General features: G+C 38.7%; 1 protein-coding gene across 1 annotated transcript in view; it reads right to left on the bottom strand.

Annotated features, from left to right (window-relative positions):
- plxdc1 (plexin domain containing 1) overlaps positions 1-13,304 on the bottom strand; it is a 186,701-nt gene that overhangs the window by 57,898 nt on the left and 115,499 nt on the right. Inside the window, exons 3-4 of the mRNA XM_016543461.1 lie at positions 7,963-8,106; positions 7,699-7,768 (exon numbers count right to left, since the gene is read on the bottom strand). Of these exons, the coding sequence (XP_016398947.1) occupies positions 7,699-7,768; positions 7,963-8,106 (214 nt within the window). The remainder of the gene's footprint in view (positions 1-7,698; positions 7,769-7,962; positions 8,107-13,304) is intronic.

Below are 13,304 nucleotides of genomic sequence, written 5' to 3' on the forward strand. Positions count from 1 at the left end.
AGGTATGCATCTTACTCTTAGATTTGTCTATGAGAATTTGATGTATCGTATTGATTTGATATCTTTGAATTGGCTATGTAGATAATTGGCATAATACATATTTACCTGACTGATAATAAATTGTTACATTTGATTTATTCTGACTTACTCTGAAATTATTTTCTCAAGTAGATTAAGTGAAGGCGCATGTTTCCACAAATCTGCGTCCAGGGTTAAGTGCATACTAGATCTAAGGTTAGATGGAGCATGGCGCACATCAGGTGAGATTATAGATTTCTGACTAACTGCTTGACCTAGTTAAGTTGTACTCAGTTTAATCTAACCTTGAGGTCATAAACGCATGGATTAACATTTCTGCATTTGACATTGAGAGAATAGGTCGTAATTTAGATATTCTACTCTATCCTTTTCTACAGTATGTTCACAAATTTCAAATGTTCTCTCTCTCTTTCTCTAATAAACACACACAAAAGCACATTGAACAATGTGGTTATCATCAAAGATAAATCGCTTATAATCGCTTTTTAACAAGAATGTTCCGAATGGGAAATGTCTGCGTCTGTTGATGCTTTATTTTTCATTAATTTAGCCACTGTATTGAATACATGCCTGGGGTTGTATTTCTTCTCTTCTAAGAGAGACGAAAAGTAAGTAGATCTAACAGTTTTTAAATCTTTTCTATAAGTAGAAGTAATTTTCCCCCATGCAATACAAAATGCCTCTAGTTTTGTTTTCTTCCAGCTGTGCTCCATTCTCCGGGCTGCTCTCTTTAAAATGTCTGCGTCTGTTGATGCTTTATTTTTCATTAATTTAGCCACTGTATTGAATACATGCCTGGGGTTGTATTTCTTCTCTTCTTAAGTGCGAGAAAAGAGAGTATCAATAGTTTCTGTTACACCATCATAAGTTTTTATGAGCTATTGGATATGCTGGGGAATTGAGACAAGTCAAGAAGATTATTTACAAAGAAGTATTTTGTGGTAGAAGTGATGGTTCTACCAAGGAGTTGAATTTGCAGCTTTAGCTATATGGAGTATACACGAGACTAGATAATGAGCCGAGATATCATCACTCTGCTGCAGAATTTCAACGCCATTAACATCAATTCCATGTCACAGTATTAAATCTGAAGTATGATTACGACAATGAGTAGGCCCTGACACGTGTTGTCTAACCCCAATAAAGTTCAAAATGTCTATAAATGCTGATCCCAATGCATCTTTTTCATTATCAACATGGATATTAAAATCACCATCAATTAAGACTTTATCTGCAGCCAGCACTGACTCGGATAGAAAATCAGCAAATTATTTGATAAAATCTGTATGGTGCCCTTGTGGCTTGTATACAGTAGCCAGTACAAACATCACAGGGGATTTATCATTAACACTTATTTCTCTGGGTAATGTTATATGTAGCACCATTACTTCAAACAAATTATACTTGAAACCAGACCTCTAATAAATACTGAAAATATAACTATAAATTGTAGCAACACCTCCCCCTATACCTTTTGGATGCGGCTCATGTTTATAACAGTAATCTTGGATGGTTGGCTCATTTAAAATAATGTAATCATCTGGTTTTAGCCAGTTTTCTATCAAACAGAGCACATCTAAGTTATGATCTGTGATCATATTATTTACAAAAAGCGCTTTTGTAGAAAGGGATCTAATATTCATTAAACCAAGCTTTATGATTTGTTTATCTGTATTATATCTGTTTTTTTTATTATTTGTTGAACATCAATTAAATTGTTACCCTTAAATTGTTTTGTTTACCCTTTGTATTTGCTAGTTTGGTCACACTTAGGGGGGAAGTCGAGGCCTAATGGTTAGAGAGTCGGACTCGTAACCCAAAGGTTGCGGGTTCGAGTCTCGTACCGGCAGGGATTGTAGGTGGGGGGAGTGAATGTACAGCGCTCTCTCCCACCTTCAATACCATGACTGAGGTGCCCTTGAGCAAAGCACCGAACCTCCAATTGCTCCCCAGGCGCCGCAGCAAAAAATGACTGCCCTCTGCTCCGGGTGTGTGTTCACGGTGTGTGTGTGTGTTCACTGCTGTGTGTGTGCACTTTGGATGGATTAAATGCAGAGCACTAATTCCAAGTACGGGTCACCATACTTGGCCACATGTCACGTCACTTTTTCACTTTCACAGTCTCTATAGTATGAAATCTAGGTGAAAGAGTCTCTATGTGTTGAGAATTAGCCAGTCTGTTTAGCCAGTTTAGCCAGTCTGGTTGCTTCCTGACCTGGGACCCAGTTAGTCAAGCACAAACTCTAAGACTATGTGCCATATTTCTAAAGAGAAGAGAGGCACCACCCCTGGAGGGATGAAGACCATCTCTTTTCAACAGTTTGGGTCTGCCCCAAAAACTAATCCAATTGTTTATGAAACCTATGTTATTCTTCGGGCACCACTTAGACATCCAGCCATTGAGTGATGACAGTCTGCATTCTCATCACTTATTTTTAGTGATCTCCGACTAGTAAAGTCAGACATCATTAGTGCCGACGTGAATAACAATCTTACTGAATTTACGTTTAGCATTAGCCAGCACTTTCAAATTTGCCAAGATGTCAGGCGCTCTGGCTCCCGGTAAACATTGGACTATGGTGGCTGGTGTTTCTATTTTCATGTTCCGTACAACAGAATCGCCAATAACTAGGGCTTTTCCAACAGGTTTCTCAGTGGATGCATCACTAAGTGGGGAGAACGGAAGAGCGGTGTTTTGTCCCACGACTATGCTGCCTCACTGTCACCCAGTCGCCCTGTTGCGGGGGCTCTGCAACCAGAACCGGACAATGTACGGGACTCGCTAAGCTAGTCGCATCCAAAGCCGTATCTAAGGCCCTCACATTCTTATTATCCTCAATTAAAGTTTAGATGCATGTCTCTAGTTCTGAAATCTTCTCTGTCAGCCTAAATGGAGCGTAGCATTAGTTCTGGCAGGTCACGTTAGTCAAGCTCGCATCAGCTGACACTCAGCTGATCCACGTCTACCTATAGGAATACGACGCCAATCATAATTCCCTTTATAAGGTCCTTTCAGTCATTATTCAGCAGCTATCGCTTTGCTCAGGAGCTAATCAGCCACCTCCATCCCCAACTCCTCCTCTCGTCCAGTCAGGACATGGCATTGGATATTTCTTCTTGAGTCAGACCACTGAATTATGTTGATATGTAAAATAATCACTTAGAACATTGATGATATCTGCTACATTAATCATTAATGTTGGTTCTGTTCAGTTTACCCTAGGGGGTGTTATTTATGCTCTCCCTGCTCCTATCGATGCTAGGCTGCATGGATGGGCAGGGAGTGTTGCCCAGAACAGATCCATAACCACAACCTAAAATGTATGCTAATTGTAAGTTATCTTTGACGATAGTGGTCCTGACAGAACTATTTCCCTGCATTTATCATATGGGAATCCTCGCCGCTGACAGAGTGTGCCAATGACAATGACAGGAGAAGAAGCCATTATTCACTGTGATTGTTGAATGGTTCTGACTTATCACAGTTGTTTGATGTACTTGTGAAAAACGGAGTGAGAGAGAAAAGAAACAGAATGAGAGAGAGAGAGAGAGAGAGAGCGAGAGAGAAAATAAACGGTAGGCGCGTATGACAAGCTAACAGGCTAACGGAATGCTAACGTGCAGCACTCGCAGTTTAGATTTAAAAAGCGAACAATATCAAATCAGTATGTTAGATAATATCAGAAGTATGGTGATAATTAAGTTATATTTCAGCAGTTTAAAGAACAGAAAGTGATAGTAAGAGTCCAATAGCTACAATCGCAAACCTCTCAGTAGCACAGCAGACAGGAACCGGAAGATCTCCTCTCTTGCTCCTCTCTCAAGTCTTTTCATGTTTGGCTAATAAAACTGCATATGGGTTCTTCAACTCACCTTCAGTGTGTATATATATATATATATATATAACAACTAATGACAAGACAGATCTAATGAACATGAACCATTGAAAACATGACACATGAAATAAAGAACCACATGACAAGATCACATAACGAGAAAGGGAAACACAAGGCATGACATAAACATGAACCAAACCCCAAAACAGGCATGGCATTGACAATATGTAAACATGCACAAATTGGCCTGTAGGTACATAGAGTTTTGGTCGTAGTTAAGTCTAAGTGAGAAAAGAGTTAATGTAATTTGAAAGTAGTGGTCATTGAATGCAATTTGTGCAAAAGCAATCATGAATAATCCGCTGTTAAAGGGATAGTTCACCCAAAAATGAAAATTCTATCATTAATTACTCACACTCATGTCGTTCCAAACCCGTAAGTTCATCTTTGGAACACAAATTAAGATATTTTTGATGAAATGTGAGAGCTCTCAGACCTCTTGGGTACTCTCCAAAATGGCGGAAGATGTAACTCGGGGGAGAAGAATTGTATATTTTAAAAAGTTTTATATATATTAGTTCATATATTGCAAATTGCGTTTGGTCTCGTACTGTATCGCGTACCTTGTCAGTGTCGTGTGCTTTGCTTGGCCATTTGTTGTGATAAACAGGAAAGTGTGTTCAAACGCCAGCAAAACAGTGTAAAGTGTACTATTTGAGAGAAGCAGTCAATCAGCAGAAGTTAAAAGCAGCTTGTAAGTGTATTTATTTCTTGTCTCAGTGTTTAGTGCAGTTGTCGTTGCTAGGAAACGCTTGTTTTGTTTACTGTGTGGAGACGTGCTGAAATCGCGTTTGGTCTCGTACTGTATCGCGTACCTTGTCAGTGTCGTGCGCTTTGCTTGGCCATTTGGTGTGATAAACAGGAAAGTGTGTCCAGCTGAACTCAATTTGAGTTTTGTTAAACTAATTAAAAAGAAGCTTAGTTTACCGCGGAAGCGGTCGCGTGAAGACCGAAGAGTGTAAAGACCATTGACTCTACCGTTCGACTCCACCGAGCAGGGACACCGGCAAGACACATAAGTATCGCTTCTGAATCATTCTCTTTCCTACTACTTGTTCCCCTTCTGTTTTCAGTTATTATAACCAATTCTTACTATGTGTTTCCAGATCCCTACTATCACTACCACTCGCAAACCATGCATCACACACTGTAGGCAGCGCAATCCTAACAACTTGCGCACTTTGCCTATGTCTACTAATACACTACTTTCTTTTTCTATTGGTCTCTGGAATTGCCAGTCTGCTGTAAACAAAGCAGATTTTATTACTTCGATTACAAGTCATTCAAGACAAAACCTCATGGCCCTGACAGAGACGTGGATCAAACCAGAGGACAATGCTACACCTGCAGCACTCTCCAATAATTTCTCTTTTTCCCACTCCCCCCGTCTGACTGGAAGAGGTGGAGGTACTGATCTGCTTATCTCTAATGATTGGAAATTTAATCCTTTACCATCTCTGAGTATCAACAGCTCCTTTGAATCACATTCAGCCACTATTACCCACCCTCTTAAAATCCATTTTATAGTTGCTTATCGACCCCCAGGACCATTAGGTAACTTCGTGGAAGAATTAGATGTGCTGCTCTCAAACTTTCCTGAGGATGGTACTCCCCTAGTTATGCTTGGAGACTTCAACATCCACCTAGATAAACCTCAGGCTGCAGACTTCCACACTCTGCTTGCCTCTTTTGATCTCAAGCGAGTATTAACTACGGCTACTCACAAATCAGGCAACCAACTGGACCTTATTTACACAAGACACTGCTCCACTGATAATGTACTGGTTACTCCACTACACACCTCGGATCACTTCCTCCTCAACATGGTTCCTGACACAACACATACCCCTAAACATTTCACTTTTCGACGTAACCTACGCTCACTCTCACCCTCCCGGCTATCTGCTATGGTTTCATCTTTGCTTCCTTCTCCTGAACAGTTATCATCTCTTGATGTTAACCGTGCTACTGATACTTTCTGCTCCTACTTTCTGCTCCACTCTTACGTCTTGTTTAGACACTGTCTGCCCCTTGTCTTCCAGGCCAGCTCGTACCACCTCTTCTGCCCCTTGGCTATCTGATGTTCTCCGTGAGTATCGTTCTAAGCTCAGAGCTGCAGAAAGAGTATGGCGCAAATCACAAAATCCTACTGACCTTAATGTATATCGATCACTTCTCTCTTCATTCTCTGCTAATGCCTCCACTGCTAAAAGGACATACTATCACAACAAAATTAACAATTCGCCTAACTCTCGCATGCTCTTTAAAACATTTTCCTCCCTCCTTTATCCTCCTCCTCCCCCTCCTTCATCAACTCTAACAGCTGACGACTTTGCCACATTCTTCATTAATAAAATTACAAACCTCAGTGCACAATTTGCCACACCACAAACTGTCAAACACATCTTACCAGCAAACATACACTCGTTTTCATCCTTCTCTCCACTCTCTGAGGCAGAAGTCTCTAAACTCATCCTTTCCAATCATCCTACTACTTGTCCGCTTGATCCTATTCCATCTCATCTCCTTCAAGCCATTTCTCCTGCCGTTGTACCTGCACTCACTCACATCGTTAACACATCCCTTCACACTGGTGTTTTTCCCTCAACATTTAAACAGGCTCGTATAACCCCACTTCTTAAGAAACCCACTCTTAACCCAACTCTTTTAGAGAACTACAGACCGGTTTCCCTTCTACCTTTCATTGCAAAAACACTTGAACGAGTTGTGTTCAACCAAGTCTCAGCCTTTCTCACACAGAACAACCTCCTGGACAGCAACCAATCTGGCTTCAGAAGTGGACATTCGACCGAGACTGCCTTGCTTTCAGTTGTTGAAGCCCTAAGACTGGCAAGAGCGGCTTCCAAATCTTCTATACTTATTTGGCTGGATCTGTCTGCTGCTTTTGATACGGTGAACCACCAGATTCTCCTGTCAACCCTATTGGAAAATGGCATCTCAGGAACCGCACGCCAGTGGTTTGAGTCTCTTCTCTTCTCTTCTCTTCTCTTCTATCTACTTGTTTTCTTTTAGTTATTATAATAAAAACTTGACCATCTAACACCATCACTCTCTATTCTATTTCTAATCTATGTACTTGTTTTCTTTTTATAATAAAAAAATAAAAAAATAAATAAACCTTTCTAAGCATACTGCGCGAGACTAACTGGAACTTGTCACAGCACTTACATATTACTGCTATTTTGTTAGTTTGATTGCTGCTATTGTCCCCATTTGTTAGTGGCTTTGGATAAAAGTGTCTGCTAAATGACTAAAACTAAAATGTAAATGTAAATATATTTTAATACGATTATGCTTGCTATGATTATGAGCTTAATCACATTATTTTGATCGAAGCATTGCATTTACATGAGGTAAAGTTTAATTGCAATATTGCATTATGAGGGTTTGCTAGTGTTATGGATGAATAAGTTGATTTGAGACAATTTATTAAGTATGAAGTGTTTTGGAAGTTTTAGTGCATTTTGGATGTGAAATGTATTGGTGTGCCAAGCTGAAATTTGGTAAGGAGCACTGTGTGAAGAGTTTTGAAAAAAGGGCCTAGGTATTGAGAAAAAAAATGTAAAAGATCTAAACTTCAACAAGGGCGATCTGATCAGTCTTGAATAATACAAAAGAGGTCATGGAAGCATCTCATGTGAGACATTTTCTGTGTCTGTGTGCTAAGGCAAACACAAACCAGTCTGATATGCTCCAGATGGCCTGATGTAGGAGAGAGGTGAACAGAGTCTATATACAATACCTCCAGTTGCTATGGTGATTTGTCTCACTTGATGTCCATAGAAAAAGAAGTCAAAGGTTAGTGCCAACCGCTAGTGAGGAGACAGGCAGTAGGATAAAGAAAAAGATATATAAGGGAGAAATAGAAAGAAAAAGGAAACGTAAGCAGGGAGTTAAAATGCTAAGTAACAAAATTACAAGCTAGAATAAGATGTTTCCTTAGTCCATGTGAACCATGTGCATATTTTCCTAAGAATACATGAATATCTCTGCATGGTTGTCTCACCGATGCTTGTCGGTGTGTGTTGGATAGGATAGCGTGCACTCTGACAGGTCCTTGATGCACTGAATCAAGATCCACCCAGAGATCCTGTGTGCGTTTGTCACCAGGACCAAAACTGCGCCAGGAGTAGTACCTCTGGGAGTCCTCCTGAGAGACAAATAGAGGGAATATGTAAAAGATATCAATTGAAAAAAAAAGTTTAAAAAAAACCCGTTGTTAAGTAATCAATCAATAAAAATGAGTAGGATAAGGAAGAAGAGGTCAAAAGAACCAGATAAGGACAATGTACAACAAAAATAATTTTCTTCATCAATAATATTTTCATTTGGTTGGTTGGTTAGTTGGTTGATTGCATTTGATCACACAAACAAACAAACAATAAATACATAAATAAATAAATTGTGTAGTTCTTGATGATTCATCAAATTATTATTTCATATCATATTATTATTAATCCTTAAAGAATATGTACTCCCTGCTGTTAAAAATTTTTTTTCTCAACATTTAGTACATCAGAACATAGATTAGCCTTAAAGCTGACATATATTTATTACAAGTAGCCTACACAACTGTTGTACAGTGCTGTGAAAATGTATTTGCCTCCATCCTGATTTCTTGTTTTTATTTCCTACTAAATAATTTTAGATCTTCATTTTAGATTTTCACAAAATAAAACAAAAATCTGAGTAAACACGTAGTTTAAAAAAAAAAAAAACTTTTGATTACACTTTACTTGAAGGGGTGTGCATAAGACTGACATGACACCTTCATAATCATGACATGACACATGTCATGAATATGAAGGTTTTTTATGCATGTTTATGACAACTGTCATTAAGTGTCATTCGCTCAGTTATGTAATTTTTAATGCAAAGATGACATTGTCTGAGATGTCTGTTATGGGCTATGGTTAGGGGTAGGGTTAGGTCAAATAATGTCATATTTACATTAAAAATGACATAACTGAGCGAATGACACTTAATGACAGTTGTCATAAACATGCATAAAACCTCCTTCATATTCATGACATGTGTCATGTCATGATTATGAAGGTGTCATGTCAGTCTTATGCACACCCCTTCAAGTAAAGTGTTACCAAACTTTTTTATTGAAGCAAAACAAGTTATCCAACACCTAACTAACTGCCCCCTTAAACTTAAAATCTGGTTGTTCCAACTTTAGCAGCAATAACTGCAACCAAATGCTTCCGATAACTGGAGATCAATCTTTTACAGCACTGTGGTGGAATTTTGGAGGATTTTGAGTATGAAATGTCTGTCTAGGGTCCTGCCACAACATCTCCATTGAGTTCAAGTCATTTTGAGTAGGCCACTCCAAAACTTTAGTTTTTTTTTTTTTATTGTTGTAGGAAAGAGGCATATGAGATTGAGCTATTTCTTATATATAGCCTTTAACCACGCTCCACAGTGTTCGTGGATCATCCACTGAACCTCTGTTAATTTCAATAAACTCAGCAAACCTATTTCTGAACTGACTGCAAACGTTTTCTTCCTGTAACAGCTTGGGGTTAAATCGCCATCCCAAGATGGGTTGAGGGACCAAAGATAGTCTGCTCAAATTACCATCATGATCAGATAGCGATAGGGGGCAAATATGCGGCATCTTAAGCAGCTGAAGATAAGGAAGTAGAAATGAAAATAGAGTCAATTTGTGAATATGTTTTATGAGTAGTGGAAAATAAAGTATATGACCTAGCAGAGGGATTAAATAATCGCCAAATATAGCAGTGAGGACGAGGTTATACGAAGGTTGAAGTTTGTCAGAACAAAAAGCCTGAAAGTAAGATTCATTTGGTCCAGATCTATCTAAACTGTGGGACATTACAAAATTCATATCTGCACCTATAATTTCGAAGTCAGAAAATTTCCAGAGATAAGCTGAGAGTAAAGAGAAAAAAAAATAGGATCAGCAGTACAAGGAGCATAAACTGAAAGAAATACAATAATCCTATTTTACACCACTGTTTTTATGTGTGTTCTTCTACCATCTGAATCAGAGCCTTTATCTAAAATAGTGATATTTAGAGTCCTCCACACCAATATACCATTAGTTTAAGTATCCGCAGCTGAATAAGATATCACTTCATAAAACTTCTTGTTGCATCTGAATACATCCTCCTCTAGCAGATGGGATTCTTGAACTAAAGCTATATCAATTTTTCTTCTTTGCAAAAAAATTCCAAAAAAACCTGTGCGTTTGTGAGGGGCGTTTAGGCCATTTATATTCCAACTCAAAATATCAAGATCAGTCAGGTATCAAATAAAAATACTGCATAATGGAACAAGGTACAACTTAGAAAAATAAATAATTTGAGTCTACCAGCAAACCACCCCATACCTTTCAGAGGAACAAAACCCATGAACTATGACGGATCAAACCAAGAACGATCCATGATCCGTCAGCCACCCTTAGTAAGATCAGTAGCACCAACATTGACCCCGTGATAACACATTAATGGCTAGCAAATGAAAGATGGTTGAGATGGTTTACAAACTGTCAGAAACTGTAGCTCACAATACATTAGTAAATAAGAGACACAATATGCACTTCAGAGCATATCAAAGCTTCCAATAGTTGTAGTATAAAATTAAAGAAAGGTGAATACCATGAACTAGAATGAAAGAACAGTCACCAAACCAGTTAGTAGGCATGGGCCGATTACAAGGTATACCGCGATTTGAAAAATTTCACGGTTTCAAAACCACTAAAAATTTTCATTATACCGTTCCTGCGGCATGCGCTATTTTTCATGTCTTGTCAAAGATGGAAAGTGTAGGAATACCCCAGGTTGTGTGCAATGTAGAGAGTAACATGATCCCTTCCCTTTGCGTTGGTGTGAGCAGTCAGTCAACTGTGTGTAAGATGGCCGAAGGAGGTGATGCCCAGTAACTTACGCGATCGGCAACCAGCTGTTTTTTGTTTTGTTTTGTTTTTTTTTCAGCCAGTCTCTGTTCTGTTAACTGAAGCCAGAGAGATGAACGCAAAGAGGAGAAAATGCTGTAGCAGGCAGAACAAACTCACTGTTCATGATGCACAAAATATTGGAAGAAAATCCTAAATATTGATTTGTGTCAGACTCTGTTCCATGTTTCGTGTGTGTCCTGCTCCCCATGTGCCTTCCCATGCCCTTATTTGGTTTGTTTCCTGTTCCTCCCCTGATTAATTAAGTTGATTTCTTCCCAGGTGTTTCCCTTGATGTGTCATGGCTCCCAGGTGTGTCTCGTCATCCCCTCCTCCTGTGTGTGTGTGTATATATAAAGTGTTCCCAGTCCCTAGTTCTCTGTCCGATGTTGAAGGTCTTCGTGTGAACCTCTTCCTGTGTTCGTCTCCCTTGGTTCCTTCCTACGAATAAAGTCTTGTGTAAAGTATTCTCCAGCGTTTCCTCGTCCCTCGTGTGTGTGCACCCGTGACAATTTGGGGGTTGCTATGAATGTGTTTCTGAGGGGAACTGACTGTCTTCAGAAAAGTTGGTATTTTCTTTTCATCTCGTCTCTGTATAATGCATATTGCAGTTTTTCCTCAATCGATTTGACACATTTCTCCAAACTCAGGTCACTGTTCTCAAAATAGTTTACTCGGTGATCTGAACACTTTGTAATTGTCCTAAACAGATCATTAATTTCATACAAATTACAAACCATGCTTATTTTCTCAAAACACTGTGCACAAAACTCTCAAATGTTTTCATAATAGTTAATACAACCAACCAATACTTTAAAATATCTGAAAAAAAAGCAATTGTAGATCCTTTTATTGGTTTTACACAAATCACAAACACTTATGTACTATTTGTCCAAACACAACAAACAAAATTCTGTAATTTGTTATATCAAATGCAGATGGAATATTTTAAAATTGGCACCAAACTAATAACTGCTCGCTTAATAACACACACAAAACAGGAAACAGTTTACACATTTATCACAATTGTTTTAACTATAAAGGGGAAAATATACAAAGAGCAAGACCGAATATGGTGGTGGGGGGTAAAGAAAGAGGTGTAATGAAAGAGAGAAGAAGAGTGGAACAGGTAGAAAGAGATTAACAGAGAGGAGGATGTTAGAAAAAGAGGAGAGGAGAAGAGAGGGAGAAGAGATCAGATCGGAGAGCATTGGTGTAGTGGAAAGAGCAAGATGAGAAACTGTAAGAAGACAGAGAAGAAGTGGACATCAGGGTGGAAGGAGAGGTAGAAGATAGAAACACATTTCAAATGAAATCAGAGTTTCCCAAATTGACCATGTAAGAAATGGCCTCTCCTTTAGAGAAGCTAGGAAATAGATCTAAAGAGTTTGTCATTACACTTCTATATTTATAAATATTGTGATTGTTGATAGTGCAGATTTGTAGTCCTCCTGGGACAACTTCTGTTCTTTACACGTAAATGTCCAAACATTTTTCAGAATTGAAGTTTGCGAACATTCAGGTGGACAATCAAGTTTATTTTGAATGGAATAAGAGCATTGTTGACATGGTGGTCCAGAACAACAACACCAGTCACAAAGGAAGATGCCTGAAGAGATGTAGAGACAGGAGCTTGTCAAGCATGTATTCAACGTTATCACAATTTTTTTCACCTATCATGCAAAGCGTAGCAAGAATGTAGTCTAGATAAATTGCAGTGCAGGTGAAATTCTCTTCCAGCTGTAAATGAAAGACAATATCAATAATTCAGCATTAATTTATGTACAACACACACACACACACACACACATATATATATATATATATATATATATATATATTAAGGCTGCCCCCTAATTGTCGACTAATCGTTAGTCGACCAGAAGATGCTTGATCGACCAAAATTTTACTAGTCGCTTAGTCGCAGAAAAAAAAAAATCGACGGGCAAAGTCACGCAGTCCGTGACGGACAGATCCCAACAAGCAATTTTGCATTTAAAAGACATCTATTAGCCGTCTAAACACAGCCCAGACGTCTAGGCTAAAACAAGGCTAAATTTGGGCTGTCATTTAAAATTTAATAGACATCTAATCATAGCCCAAGAATAGACTAGTCATCAATTAGACCGCTATTAAACGACTACATATATATGTCTAATAGTGTCAGGGTCTGGCGTCTGGTGTTTCTCCCTCTCACCACCAGAGCTTATTGTGAATTGTAAATCAAGACCCCCATCTGCCTGCATTTGAGTCTTTGCCTCTTACAGTCCGTGACAAATAGACAGTGAATATGGGTCTAGGCTAAAACAAGGCTGAATTTGGGCTGTCAGTGAAAATTTAATAGATGTCTAATCATAGCCCAAGCATAGACTAGTCATCAATTAGACGGCTATTAAACGACTACATATATACGTCTAATAGAC

The sequence above is a fragment of the Sinocyclocheilus rhinocerous genome, unplaced genomic scaffold, assembly GCF_001515625.1.
Source record: "Sinocyclocheilus rhinocerous isolate Xijiao unplaced genomic scaffold, SAMN03320098_v1.1 scaffold2234, whole genome shotgun sequence".
Lineage (NCBI taxonomy): Eukaryota > Metazoa > Chordata > Actinopteri > Cypriniformes > Cyprinidae > Sinocyclocheilus > Sinocyclocheilus rhinocerous.